Below are 14,379 nucleotides of genomic sequence, written 5' to 3'. Positions count from 1 at the left end.
CCTGGATGTTCTGTGCAGAGTGGGATTGAATTTAGAGACGGACCCATTCCAGTGCATGCGCTGTAATATACAAACAGAAATGACAGCCTCATATGATATACGCACACTTGTGTCACTTAGCAAAATTGTTTTTTTGACATTATAAACCTCTGAATGTTTAATAGATAAATTGCAAATAACCAGAGTAAGAATTTCAAGCTTATCCTTTTAGTTACCCTTCGAGGTGATTTGACAACTATGGAGGTTGAAAACTTCGTTTCCAAGACCCTCGAGCTCCTGCAAGAAGAGAGAGAGGCTGAATTAGAAGAAACACGGTAAATAACACACGTCTCACTGTTCTACACGTGTATTTATCTAGCCATTCATTTGTATTGCCCAAATGTATCAGTGAGCTATGAAATATTGTTTGTGTTGTCAGAGCATGGCAGGAGAATTTATCTCCCAAGAATCTACAGAACAAAGGAGTGTTTCTGATGAAACTTCAGATCGGAAGCCAACATACTGGCATGTATGGCAGACGTCTAATAGTTTTTGAACCTAGGAAAAGTATAGGACCCTCAGTTCTTCCCAGCAATACCTTCGGACCTGGTGAGACATTCTGTGCAAAGAAATAAAAAATCCATTGGAGTACATGATTTCATACAATACTGCTAATGAAACCTAATGCTACTTGCTCTCTTTTGTATTCTGTTTATAGGTGACATTATAGGTTTGTATCAGTCAGAGGGTCAGGGTCAGCCATCTGAATTGGGCTCAGGTGTGGTAACACGTGTTACCCAGGCGTCCCTGACGGTGGCTTTTGATGATACACAGGACAGTTTAAACTTGGACAGAGATGGACTCTACAATCTAATGAAGCTGGCAAATAATGTGACCTATAGACGATTGTCAAAGTATGTGCAATTATCAGTTCATACAGCTAGTATCATTAAATACTTACTATTACTAATACTTTTTCCTCAAAATCTATTTTTTTGGATTTTCAGAGCTGTTAGAGTAGTACACAAAATCAGCTGTGTTGATGAAATATGCTCTGCATTAACAAGTTTATTCGTGTTATGTTTTTCCAAATGAAATTGTTGATGCATATGTGATGCATTTCCTTCTTGCAGGGCCTTAAAGTCTTTAAATGGATACAGCAGTGGTCCTGCATCTTACCTGATCAGTGTCCTCTTTGGTTACTCAGAACCAGGGATATTATCACATCAACGTAAGCATATACATGGAGTGACACCTGAAATGGATCTAAAATACAGCATTATGCAGGAAAATCACCCTGCCTAGTCCAATGGGGCTGTTTATGTTTCTTTTATTGCAGATGTTTTGGAATTTAGCAACACTGGGTTAGATAATTCTCAGAAAGAGGCTGTGTCCTTTGCAATGTCTCAGAAAGATGTTGCAATCATACATGGACCTCCAGGGACTGGCAAGACCACTACAGTGGTTGAAGTAATCCTGCAGGCAGTAAAACAAGAACAAAAGGTGAGCAAGATATCAAACTCTAAATTTGGATAGTTAAGGTATAAATTATTTGACGTAGTGTATATGCAGTATTGTGATGAACATCTTTGTAAATGTTAACAGATCCTTTGCTGTGCACCTTCCAATGTGGCTGTTGACAACTTGGTGGAGCGTCTTGTGAAGAGCAAAGTCAAGGTTTTAAGATTGGGTCACCCAGCCCGTCTGCTCGAGTCGATTCAGAAGCACTCACTGGATGCGGTCCTTGCGCACAGTGACAACACCAACATCATTTCTGATATTCGCAAGGACATGGACAAAGCTTTTGTAAGATTTTGATTTCTCATAATTGTTTTGAATTGCCCATTTAACTGGTTAATTGGCCCCAAAACGTGTTTCAAAACTTAAAAGCACCTTTTTCAAGCAAAACATTTCACAAAAATGTTTATTTAAAGGCGGCATGAGAAGGAAGTTGCGATAGTCTTTTCTTCCCTATAGTGACGTATGAGTGAAATGGCTTCTTGAGCAAAAAAAAAAAAGTAAGGCAGGTCCATCAGGAATTGACTGGATTGTAGGATCATTGTGGTTTGGCTGTTGCTGTGATTTCATGTGATTGACAGGTTGTCCTGCCCTTGCTCTAGTAAACGCGTCATCAGAGAAGAGATATTGCTGCAAGAGGGAGGGGAAGATATTTTTATTAAAGATTACAAGGGTGCATAATAATGTGTGCAAATAACTGCAATATTCCATAAAAATAAGAATTGTCCATCCATTTTGATTTCATGGTTAAATTATAAAATAATAAATATACTGTTCAAAATTAAGACTAGCATTATTTGTTTGCAAATGCTACTTGGTTTTATGTTGTATATTCAAAACAGCAAACTTTTAAAAATGCGGCTTGAGTGTTCAAATGTGATTTGGGGCCATCTGTTAAGCTGTGTTGTAATACAGTCATAATAAAAAACAAATCCAATGCATTGACAGAATGAAATGAAGAAGGCTCGGGACAAAGGCCAACGGAGCAATCTGAAACGGGAAATCGGGGAACTGCGGCGAGAGCTGAGGACCAGGGAGGAAACGGCTATCTCTCAGATCCTGAAAAGAGCCGATGTTATTCTAGCAACTAACACTGGCAAGTAAACCTTCCCTAGTGGTCATGATTTTTATTTCAGGAAATGTTTGTTTGCTTATGCCTAATTTAAACTCAAATATGATTGATTTGTGTAATATAGGAGCCTCTGACGAAGGTCCTCTCAAGCATCTTCCTAAAGATCACTTTGACCTGGTGGTGATAGACGAGTGTGCTCAGGCTCTAGAGAGCAGCTGTTGGATTGCTCTGCTCAAAGCACGCAAATGCATACTCGCTGGGGATTACAAACAGCTGCCACCCACGATCAAATCACAGAGGTGTGGAGGAAAAGGAAATGTATCTTAAGTTTGTGAATTATTTGGTTTATGGTATCTATTCTTGATGAGCTCTAACGTTTTCATTTCAGGATATATCTTTTTAAATACTTAATATTTTTGTAACTTTTGCCCGGTTTCTCAGACGAGGCTTAACCCTAGTCCCAGACTAAAATGCATGTTTGAGCTGTCTTAACTGAAAGCAACTTGCACTGGAATATCTTAAAATATGTCAGTGCCATACTTAAATGTCCTAATTTAAGTAGCTTGCTCTTGCCTTAATCTAAGGTGAAATCAGTGAAACAGTTTAATCTGTGAAACCAGGCACTTAAGAATGAATTACATTTAGTTGAAAACGTACTCTCATAATGATAAAATGTTGTCCATATTATAAATGTTATGTATCTTTAACTTTCACAGTGCTGCATCTAAAGGCCTGTCTGTCACCCTTATGGAGAGGCTAATAAAGAAATATGGAGACTCTGTGGTTCGAATGCTGACCACTCAGTACCGTATGAACAGTGCCATCATGCAGTGGGCTTCAGAGCAGATGTATCAGGGAAAGCTGTTTGCCCACCCTTCAGTGGAGAAACATTTGCTTAGGTGTGTAAAATATGTTAAGTTTCTGGAGAAAACATTTTATTTGGCACTGTTAGTCATGTACTATGTTTTATTGTTCAGTTAGTGGAACTTTTCTTTTTAAGATGATTTAAAAATACTGTATTTTAAAGGTAGGTTATGATAGCTTTATAAAATGTTTCATTGTGTATCTTTAATTATCAATTTCACTATTTGGGCTTGTCCCTAGAGTTTTTAACTTCCCCTTTATCATAAATTTAAATCAGGGAAATTCTACCTTGTTGTTCCCCTAAGGAAAGTTTAAAAAAAAAACTAAAATAACAAAGAATCGCTGTCCCCAATACTGCCGTGTTTTAGACAGTGTTTTAATTTTTTTTAATGTTTATTTTAAGTTTGCTAGCTAACTTATGTTGAGGTAATACGGAGGAAGATAACTGATTGTATCTTGAACAGAGACCTGGCTGGTGTTGCTGATGTTGAGGAAACCAGAATTCCCCTTCTGCTCATTGACACTGCAGGCTGTGGCCTGAATGAGATGGAGGACACAGATGAGCAGTCTAAAGGAAATCAAGGTTGATATCAGCTCCAAATACAACCTGCTCTTTATATCACTTAATATATTTAATATAAGGGGTTGGATAATGAAACCTCGGTTCGTCCTATGTGGTGGTATGCCGACATTACTCTGGATACCATAGTTGTCGATACATCACAAAGACTTGCTGTCCTGGGCGCACAAATAATTTGCTCTGATATGTCTCCCATTATTTTATGTACAGCTGTGCTATTGTTCTGCTAATTCATACATTATATATATATTTAATAATAAAATACTGTGTATGAATAAGCTTTTCTCTTTATTCTCTTCACAGGAGAAGTAGACATTGTGGCACTTCATATCAAAGCTCTTACTGAGGCTGGAGTTCATGTCAAAGACATTGCAGTTATTGCGCCCTATAATCTCCAGGTGAGATGCTTTTAAAAGTACTTATGTGTAAAAAAAAAAAAACTATCTGTGCAAAGCAATGGCTTCATTAGGATTATACTGCTGTTTCATTATGAATATAATTCATTCATGCATTGAAAAAACAGGATTTTATCTATTTCAGGTGGATCTTTTGAGACAGAAACTGTCCCATAAATATACAGAGCTGGAGATCAAGTCTGTTGATGGTTTTCAGGGCAGAGAGAAGGAGGCAGTGGTGTTGTCATTGGTCAGATCCAACAGGAAGGGTACGCCAGATCTAAATAATGACTACATCTACATTTATCCATTTATTTACCCTCCTGACATTTCAAATCTGTATGACATAAAATGCACCAGCTTCTCCAAAGATGTGATTATAAGGAATGGTTGAGTTATTAATTGTCTTTCATTTACCCCAAAGGTGAGGTTGGATTTCTTGCTGAAGACAGAAGGATCAATGTTGCTGTGACACGTGCCAGACGCCAGCTCGCGGTAGTGTGTGATACTCAGACTGTTCGAAACCATGATTTCCTCAAATCCTTAGTGGACTATATGTCTGAACACGGAGAATTACATACTGCCTTTGAGTACCTGGAAGACTGTGTGCCACAGAATTACATCCGTGATGAAAAGGACAAACAGATCAACGCCAAAGACGCTATATCCGTAAAACAGAAGCCCAAGAACCAAGGGAAGAAATCAGAGCAGGAATACAAGAAAAGTGCAAACAATAAAAGCAGTGAAGCGAGTCAGTCCAGTGTTCAGCCAGATCAACTTAAAAACACCAATTCGCTCCATTCTAAACCCAAAGACGTCAATCAAACACAAAACAAGAAAAAGGAAATAAAGGATCAGCTTCTGAACTTTTTGATGGACCCAAACAAGACAGAACTACAGTTTCCTTCCACGCTAAATTCCCACGAGCGTCTACTGGTCCATGAGCTCTCTGAAGAAATGGGATTGAGGCATGAAAGCCAGGGAGAAGGGAAAAACCGTCGCATAACTGTGTCCCGGCCTCCATCAGGACCAGAGAAGCCTGTGAAGGAGCCTGAACAACCAGACATGACCGGATGCACACCAGAAAAGATACAAGAAGAATCACAAAAAGCCTCTTCACAGGCAGCTATTGATTTGAAAAGCCTACATTTGGAGCGAATGCGCCGGGAGCAGGAGAAACGAGAGGAGAAAAAACAGCAGAGCATGAAACCAGATTTCAATGCGAGTAAAAACCAGTCCGTTAAGAAACCCAAAGCATCTTCCAAAGGTTTGTGATCTCTATCCCAGTATCTGAATTCTTTCAATACTTGTATTCTCTGTGTTACACATCATGGTCTTTCTTTCATAGGAAGCACTAAGATAAAAGCAGGAGCCATGGATATAGCTGCAGCTGCCACAGCTGATGATGATTTTGACTCTCTTATCGATTCTGTGGTTAAAGCTGACAGCGTGTGTGCTTTTGTGAAGTGCAAAGCCAGCGTCCTCACACTAGGGCAGCTCTGCCTCCACTGTAACAGACAATACTGTCTTAGTCACCATATACCTGAGGTACACCTTGCTTTATATTTTATGTTAAAGAGGTCATATCATGAAGAACTAAATATTCCTTGATTCCTTTCCTTGAGATAATTGTAATATGAAAATGGACTGTAACTTTCAGAACTTGAAACTTTGTTCCTAGTCTAAATCAACCATTTATTGAATTCATTGTATTCAGTAACCAGAAATGGCTGTATACAGTCAAGATGATGTAATACAGTGAAAGCTGGTTAGATGCTATTATAAATAAACACCTGAAGTTCTTTTTAATAATGTTCCAGGGTGTTGGCATCAGAGACTTTAAGTTTCAAGTTCAAAGTTTATTATAAGCCCAAAGGGCGATTTTTGGCACAGTATAAAATTTGTAACCATGTCATACAATACAAAACGCCAGAGAGAGGGTTGAAAATAGTCATTAAAATTAAATAATAAAAAATGTATTATATGATCATTTTGAAACATTCATATTAAAGATGTGTTCTAAATAATGTATTGTCTTTTTTAGGTTCATGGATGTGGAGACAAAGCAAAAGCTCAGGCTAGAATGAGGATAAGTAAAGAAGGGGTGCTCTACGCAGGAAGTGGACAGAAGGACAAATCAATGGATCCGAATAAAAAAGCATATTTGCAGAGAAAACTAGACTCTAAACTGAAAGATATGTCATCTCAAAGAAAAACTAAAGTCAAAGACAAAGAGAACTGACATTCTAGGAGACACTTGATCGATCTAATGCTGTTTAATTTAAATGTGTTGGTTATTTACTTGAAAAATATGTATAGAAAGATTTCTATGCTTTTAAGTTTGATCTTTAACCATAAGGTAAGTTCCCAAATAAGGCTGAGAACAGCTGCTATTTATTGCAGATCCACTCTGGCATGGCTTAATGGTATGCAAATATAAAGATAAAACATAAAGACCAGCCATATTTAATTCTCCCAACTGGCACTGACAATGAAAACTGTGAATGACAATTGAGCTTGAAATACCAATCCTAATGCTAGTCTGAAATCCCTTTACAAGATTTATGTCTCACAGAATTGTTGTTGGGAGCTTAGGTAGTTGCTCCACTTTCTCTCTCAGTGATTGATGCATTGATTATTGATGTCAGATGTAATCTCTCAGTTTTCCCATTAAGCTCTGAAGAGCACAGGCTAAGCAAAGTGTTGGATTGGGTCCATTTAATACTCCATTTAATATATTTAGTCTACTACTACTACAGCCTGGTGTCTGTGTGTACAGTATATCTGTCCACAAGAGGACATAAGAGACTGAGGTGGCATTGTGAGCTCCATGGATGCAGTTAGTCGAGGATTTGCATGCTGAACACATTAGAAGGAGCATTACAAAAGGGCAGTATTTCTAATTAACACAAGTCCTATGACAAGAAATGATGTGGCACTACATAATGCTTTTTTTTTAATGCTTTTAAAAGGTCCCCCAAGCCACTTGGTTTGCCACAAACTTGGTCTGGTTTGCACTTGTTTGTGTTTGATACCATTGCATTGGATGAATGAACGTCTTGTTCAGAAACTGAAACAATAGGATCATATTTTATTTAGTTTGTCTTTTTCATTACGGATGGCCTATGAATGGGACAAAACTGAATGAACTGAGAAATAGCAAACAAAAGGTTTTCTGATGAAGAACTGCAATATGAATTGGAGTTTTTACTAAACAGAATCACTCATACATAAACAAACATCTGATGATAGTAGGTGGAAATGAGTCTTTCTTAGTGCACCATGGTAAAATAAGATTGTGGTTAAAGATCTTTATATGTTATGTGGATTATAAGCAGAATTGTTTGCTTTACCATATTCCTTTTCTCTACCACTGCTTGATGTTCTTGTAATGGGTTGACCTTCCTTTGATCAGGAGGCCTTGTACAGTTCAAAGTGGTGTAAAACGCATTTTAAAATGTTATCTAAAGGTTTTTCATGTTAATTTAAGAGCATTGTTTGAAGCATATTTGTAATACTGTAAGTACAGTAGTAGTCTTCTTTGGCTGTCCGTTCTGTGTGACTTGCAGATGACTCAGGTAGATGATACTCTGCGCTTGAAATGCTTACCCTAAAAATAGCTCTGCAATGTTCTGAATCAGAAATAACCATTTAGCTCAAGTAAATAGTTACAAAATAGAAATATCCTTAAAGGAATATGAAGCATACTGTGCTGCTGCACTTTTTAATCATCATTTCACATCGTAATCATGTCACAAAAAGTGGTTCAGTAATGAATAGAACATGCGTAGCTAATGTTCAGGAATGTTTATTGTATAACTGCATTAACATAGAATCAAAATAAATCTGAATGAGATCCAACATACAACATGTTAATTTTATAAACTGTCACAAACTCAAATACTGGCTAAAAAAGGAAAGCTTCGTATTACTAAAAACTCTGATTTAAAGTGATTGTAAAAACTGCTGTATTACAGTAATGGAAATTAAATGATAATGACCCTTGAAAATAATGGTAAAAAAAAAAAAAAAAGATGGTCCCATAAAAATGGCACAATGCACAAATGATCCTAAAATAAGCTTATTTTTTTTCCCCTCTGATTTTGGGTAAAATGTGACCTTAACATTTATGTTGGTTAATAGTGGTTGTATGATGCATATTTATTTACATATTTGTACCGCATTACTGACACATTAAAGTGCACATATTCTAAGCGTGTTCCCCTCATTTATCCCAGTGGCAAAATAAGGAAAGATTCTCTCAGTAAACTTATCTTTAAATGTGTAAATACTGGCACCATCTGCTGCGTTACAAAAAGAAACCTTTCCTCTGTCATAGTCCAGTTCAACTGTGATTACCTGTGGTTTCTTTTTCAGAGTCAGTCGAGTGCGGGGAGAGGTCTGAGCCCAATAGGATTCCTCATTATTTGCAATTACCCAGAAACCCTCTGCTGGGTTGAGGAAAACTGCAGTCTTCCTCTTTATGGACACTCGTGCCACTCCAACGTACCACTCTTTGCTGTGTGCCACCTCTACGTACCAGCGCTGCTTTCCTGAATTGAAGCCGCTAGCAGCAAGTACTGCCATGCTGCCTGTGCAGCGCTCAGGGTTATCTGGAAGCTGCTGCTTTTCCCCATAACTGATGGTGGTGAGTTCATCTCTGATGATCAAGTTAGGATGTGCCGTGTTTGGATCAAAATGGACAGAGCCTGTGAGATGGCAAGAAGAAAACCGATAATTTTCTTTTCATGATTTTGCATATTAGGCCTACTGTACTTAAGCAGTGTAGTCCTTACAAATTCATTTTAGCATTTGGAAGGCACAATTTATTAAACCTGTTGTACATTCATGGTTTTTAAACATTCCAACATTGCGCAATATATATGTCTTGAGGTGCAAATAAAATTTGAGAGCTATGACACAAAGACATTCGTTTCAGAAGGCTTGAAATTAAAGGTATAGCGGAGGATTTTCTTTTTCCGGGTGGATCATCAAGACTATTGGTCCTCCTAAGTGTCAATCATTCTGGTGATATGTTTACGTAAGGCCGTCGTACGTGCTCGTGCACACGATTCACACGATGGCGTGCGCTCAAAACACAGGTTGGGCTTCCCACTGATGCCTCAGTCACGAAGTTTCTACTTGACAGGTAAAGTTTGGCATGCTATTTGGAGAAATCCATTTAAAATCACTGCTAGTAAAAGTTAATGTAAGCTATGATTAGCTCGTGCATATGTTTAATAGGCGTTCCCTCTCGGGAGCAGGTAGAGTGTTGCGTGTGCATTTTTTCAAAAAATGGAGAGGGCGGTTCTTTTCTAAAATTCGGGAAAATCCTCCGCTAAGTGATGCCTAATGCCTAAATGCCTCATTTTGTATTCCACCTAAGAAAAAAAGTCATTGAAATAGCACTAGGATTAATAAACGATATCAGAATTGCAATTTGGGAAGAACACTCCCTTTAAAGTCACCATATAAGGGTGATTCTCCAACTTGAAGCACTTTTGGCACTGTGAGTTTATGTAAAATTCACTCTCTTAAAACACTCTTAAAACAATCTTCCTAGCTTCATTCATTTGTCTTCTAACACAATATAACAGTGGGCAGTTTTAGAATTACATGGTTTATTATTATTTTTAACAGTTTTTCTGAAGAGCCATGTCATTTCCACCACTTTTCAATTTATGTATTTTATTACAATATAATATTGTAAAACTGTTATATAAGATTATGTATCTGTCAACAACATCAGTGGCTACCTAATCATGTAACAAAATAAATCTTAATACTTCATGAACTTAATGCATTTTCATTTAAAGTTGCTAAAATGCCACGAGTTGCCACGAGTTGGGATTTTTGCCTACAGCATCTCATTTTTGCTCAGGTCTATGTTTATTATAAGTCACTCACACATATTGTAAGTAATGAACTATTACTACTTATTTTAAAATACATTTAGATCCACATCATTGGTTATTCTTATTTTTTTTCTTAAAAACTGTAGTGGTGGAAAGTGGTGGAAATGACGGTTTATGGTGGAAAGATTGTTTCTGTTTATTTTTATTTAAATTGCCAGTCCAAAATATTTTTAACCATGTATTTTATTATTTAACATATATGAGTTGAACAGTATACCTAATAGTTTTAAAAATAATGATTACAAATGATATGCAAATTATATAAACCTGCTCAAAACATTAATATAAATATAGATAAATAAAAATACATTTAGAGTGTACTGGAATGGTGATATATAAAGTTTTCAGTCCAAAAGCACAAATATGTCATGAGAACATGCAAATAGCGCACAAAAACTACATATATCATGTCCAAATCTACGCCTCAAATTTCTCAGAGGTGGAAATGACGGAGGTGGAAATGACATTTTAGCAGTTTTTCTGCAATATTAGCACACCCTCATGTCAGGCTTAGCTACTTTTGGACTTATGTTGTTTACTCGTAATGAACATAAATACATTATTTTCATATTTGTTGTACATAATTCAACCGAACTACAGCCAAGGTGGAAATGACGCTGAATAAAAATATTCTGTATAAAAGCTTGACTTACTTTGATTTATTTTCTTGTGCTGAAGAGCACATGTGCCTGAAGTTTCATCTTCAACTAATACATCCTTTTCACAGTTATTTCCATGATTACCAAGTAAATAAAATATTTAAGGTGGGTCTATTAAAGTGGATTTTGTTGAGGGAGGTGGAAATGACGGAAAACCTGGGGACAGACGTATTTCATTCCAAAAATAGTTTAAAATTATGATATACATATGGAATTTTGATGCTATGACATTATTTTATTTGTCCTTAAGACAAACATGTTAAAAAATATTTTTAAATCGATCCTTTAATATAATTTTCTAACATTCAAAGAGGGCCAGTCTGGGTTGGGGACAAGCATAAAACTGCAAAATCTGCTAATAAACAGCCATGCAAAAGCATTTTTAAAAGAAAAAAGGGGCAAGATTTGGTGGTTACTAGGATGTTGGAGCATGAACTTCATAATGACAGTTTATTTGTGCACTTGTTTGTTTATTTATTCACAAAAAAAGGCCAGGGACAACAAAAGTGCCTGTAGTTGGAGAATCACCCATAAATCGAAATTGACATATTGGAATATTGCAGCATTTATTATAAAAGCTTTTTTCTTTTCTTTTTTAACTCATGGGCCCTCGTAATCTTTAATCAAAATAGCCTCCCCTTTCTCTTTCAATGACGTGTTTACTGGCGTGAGGGCGGGACAACCTGTCACTCACAACAACAATGATCCAATCGATTCCCGATGGACAAAATCAGGTCTCGTCCAACATTTTGTTCTTGTTCGAGAAGCGATTTCATTAGAGAAGAAAAGACTATCACAACTTCCGTTACATGTTGACTTTAAAGTGTTCAGAAGACATTTGATGTGTACTTACAGTAGCTGACATCATTTTCCATTCTTTTCCAGACCCTATGCTTTAATGATCCCAGATACAGAGACACATCTATAAGTGCCCTTGTTGGATATTCTGGTTCAGGTACAGTGTTGTTAGTCCTAGAATGAATGCATTATTTGTTGATTTCAGTGTGAAAGGAGAAAACAGACGGATTCAATTTAAAGCAATTGCTAACAGTACCGTCTTATTGCCTCCTTACATTCCTGTAGGTAGAGAAAATGTAAAGGTATTAGCATCATTTTAATCCTTTGAACCAGACTTTATTTTTTGCATCAGATAAGGCCAAATAAGGAACCTAACTTAAAGGTTTTGTGAGTGATTTTTATAAAATACTACGCTGAAAATTATCCTAATGCCCGAAAGATGTCACTGAAAAACTGTACTGAGATATTGCGCTGTATGCTCTAATATGACTTTACACCGCCATTACCCGGGTGTTGATAGAGCTTGAGTGCAGGTGAGACCAGTGGCCAGTTGCATAAACTGTTAAGACTAGTCTTACAAGTTAGTCATCCAATTTTATTCTTTAAAACTGTTAATAACTTTTTAAAGTCAGTAACATAAAAACGTAGATTGGTCTAATTTGACACCGAACAGTAAGACTGATTACCCCTAACTAACTTCTAGTTGATCATACTAGTTCTTAAGACACAGTCTTAACATAATGGCTATGTATATGCAACTGGCCCCTGAACAGCAAGTTGATATCTTTGTTTAAATTAAACTCATTTAAGCCTTGCCAATTTAAACACTCAAGCGCAAGAAGCCGCAAAGAGAACTCGCGCTCGCTGTAATAAGATTTGTGTGTGCACATCCGTTTTACATACTTTATTCAATTTCTAGACCTGAAAACTACTGTTAGGTATCTTAGGTTAGGTTAGGTATCTTACCTATATTATTAGGGTCCGTTCACACAGAGTGGCACAAGAAATTCCTCAAGCGTATGTTTACGTCGAAATGCAATTAAAAAGCAGGGCAATTAAATGACGCGTTCTGTGTGAACCAGCTCTTACAAAGCCAAACATCATAAAGAAATACAAAGACAGAGGAAAATAATGAGACCAATAAGTTGAATGACAGGTGTACGTGGTTACACCAATGCGGCAGGGTTGTAAAAAGACAGGATGTATTAATTCGGTAAGGAGGAAGTTCAGGAATATCTAATCTATAACATCGCTCACAGCACCTTTAAGTAGAAATAATGGTTTAAAAGCATATTGACCTTCAAAAATGTCAGATCATCTGCTATTATGATGGGTTCTATGTAGTTGATGATGTCAGAGAGCTCTTCAATGCTCTTATTGACCTCCTCCAGTTTCTCTCTCACCACCTCGGTCTTGCTGTCGCTCTCATTTTGAAGCACCATGAGTCGAGCTGCCTCCTCCTCCCTCAGGATTGTATATAACTTGTCATACTCTTGTTTTACTTCTGCAGCAGTTTCAGCTGCTTGTTTCTGTAAATTAGAATAACAGTAAATTAGACTGGATGATTCATGAGGAAGTTAATGTTGAGGGACTGTAGGTTTGTACATAGTTCACCTGTATGTATGCTTCCAGTTCCTCCAAGCTCCCCTTTAACTTTTGAAAAGTGGTTAGATGTTTTTTCAAAGGATTGTACCTAGTTGTGAGCACTTTCTGTGGGGTGAGTGTATGGAAAGAGCATTTATAAACCAATCCCATTTAATTTGAGACCCTTGACACCATTTCTGCCACAACAATTGACATACTAAGTCGTAATTATGAGATAAAAAGTCGAAATTATGACATACTAAATCGTAATTACGAGATAGTCAAAATTATGAGGTTAAAAAGAGAGATAAAAGTTAAAATTATGACTGTTTTCATCTCATGAATATGACATTTTATGTCATAATTATGATTTTCAAAAGCATGATTTTTTTTCATATGTGGCAGAAACGGCCTGTATAGCCCACACTCTAGTTTATATATCTACAAATGCTAATATCTAGCTACAAAAGACATAAGACTCATCTTCTTCATACAGGTTAACGTACGTTTCCTTACCATTATTTCCGATGTTGCCTCGGCTATAGGGCAGTAATCGTGATTTCTGTGACCTCTTGATGACGTACAAACATCACATATAAATTCTGCATCTTTCCGACAAAAAAGCTTCAGTTCCTCATTGTGTTTTGAGCAAAACTCCACCGATTTAACCCTGAACTGCTCCGGCTTCTTTTTGAAGACATCCGAGGCTCTCTTTAGAGCCAGATTGATTGGAGGCCTGGATGAGCACTCTGTAGAGTGGCACAGAGGACATCGCCGTGTTCCTCTACAGTCCCAGTGTGTCTGAACGCAGGTTTTGCAGAAGCTATGTTTGCAACTCAGTGTGACGGGGACATTGAAGACCTCACAGCACACGGGACACTGTAGATCCTCCACAGTGAATTGACAGTCTTTAGCCATCGGTGGTGAAATTGCAAATCCAGTCTTTGAGAGGTGTTTTCTCTTTAGAAAATCTGAAAGTAGTGAGCACTGCAATTGGGACAGACTGGTTCGACCT

General features: G+C 37.2%; 2 protein-coding genes across 2 annotated transcripts; one reads left to right on the top strand and one right to left on the bottom strand.

Moving 5' to 3' along the window:
- The first annotated feature begins 21 nt into the window (after positions 1-21).
- On the top strand, positions 22-8,620 carry ighmbp2 (immunoglobulin mu DNA binding protein 2). The gene is made up of 15 exons (XM_079874839.1): positions 22-314; positions 419-588; positions 698-893; positions 1,113-1,210; positions 1,319-1,482; positions 1,585-1,785; positions 2,446-2,593; positions 2,694-2,868; positions 3,286-3,468; positions 3,898-4,016; positions 4,317-4,411; positions 4,554-4,677; positions 4,833-5,675; positions 5,757-5,956; positions 6,453-8,620. The coding sequence occupies exons 1-15, from the start codon at positions 238-240 to the stop codon at positions 6,648-6,650; spliced, it is 2,991 nt and encodes a 996-aa protein (XP_079730965.1). The 5' UTR covers positions 22-237; the 3' UTR covers positions 6,651-8,620.
- Positions 7,260-14,340, bottom strand: LOC307160646 (zinc-binding protein A33-like). Its single transcript, XM_079874840.1, has 6 exons — positions 13,881-14,340; positions 13,395-13,490; positions 13,079-13,309; positions 12,037-12,059; positions 11,836-11,954; positions 7,260-9,117 (listed from the first exon to the last, which is right to left on the bottom strand). Exons 1-6 carry the CDS (start codon positions 14,280-14,282, stop codon positions 8,603-8,605), a joined length of 1,386 nt encoding a protein of 461 aa, XP_079730966.1. The 5' UTR covers positions 14,283-14,340; the 3' UTR covers positions 7,260-8,602.
- Between the last annotated feature and the right edge of the window lie 39 nt (positions 14,341-14,379).

This window comes from Squalius cephalus (assembly GCF_949319135.1).
Source record: "Squalius cephalus genome assembly, chromosome: 6".
Classification (NCBI taxonomy): Eukaryota; Metazoa; Chordata; class Actinopteri; order Cypriniformes; family Leuciscidae; genus Squalius; species Squalius cephalus.
The sequence above is the reverse complement of the archived record's forward strand: the minus strand, read 5'-3'. Positions and strand labels throughout refer to the sequence as shown.

What these genes read in the sequence shown, in the direction of transcription:
- ighmbp2 (XM_079874839.1), top strand. Translation starts at nt 238, where the DNA reads ATGGAGGTTGAAAACTTCGTTTCCAAGACCCTCGAGCTCCTGCAAGAA. An exon ending in CCCACGATCAAATCACAGAG is followed by an intron (nt 2,869 to 3,285) that starts GTGTGGAGGAAA and finishes TAACTTTCACAG; the next exon opens with TGCTGCATCTAAAGGCCTGT. An exon ending in ACCCAAAGCATCTTCCAAAG is followed by an intron (nt 5,676 to 5,756) that starts GTTTGTGATCTC and finishes TTTCTTTCATAG; the next exon opens with GAAGCACTAAGATAAAAGCA.
- LOC307160646 (XM_079874840.1), bottom strand. Translation starts at nt 14,282, where the DNA reads ATGGCTAAAGACTGTCAATTCACTGTGGAGGATCTACAGTGTCCCGTG. An exon ending in ATGATCTGACATTTTTGAAG is followed by an intron (nt 12,060 to 13,078) that starts GTCAATATGCTT and finishes CTCTACCTACAG; the next exon opens with GAATGTAAGGAGGCAATAAG. An exon ending in TGTAAGGAGGCAATAAGACG is followed by an intron (nt 11,955 to 12,036) that starts GTACTGTTAGCA and finishes CATTCATTCTAG; the next exon opens with GACTAACAACACTGTACCTG.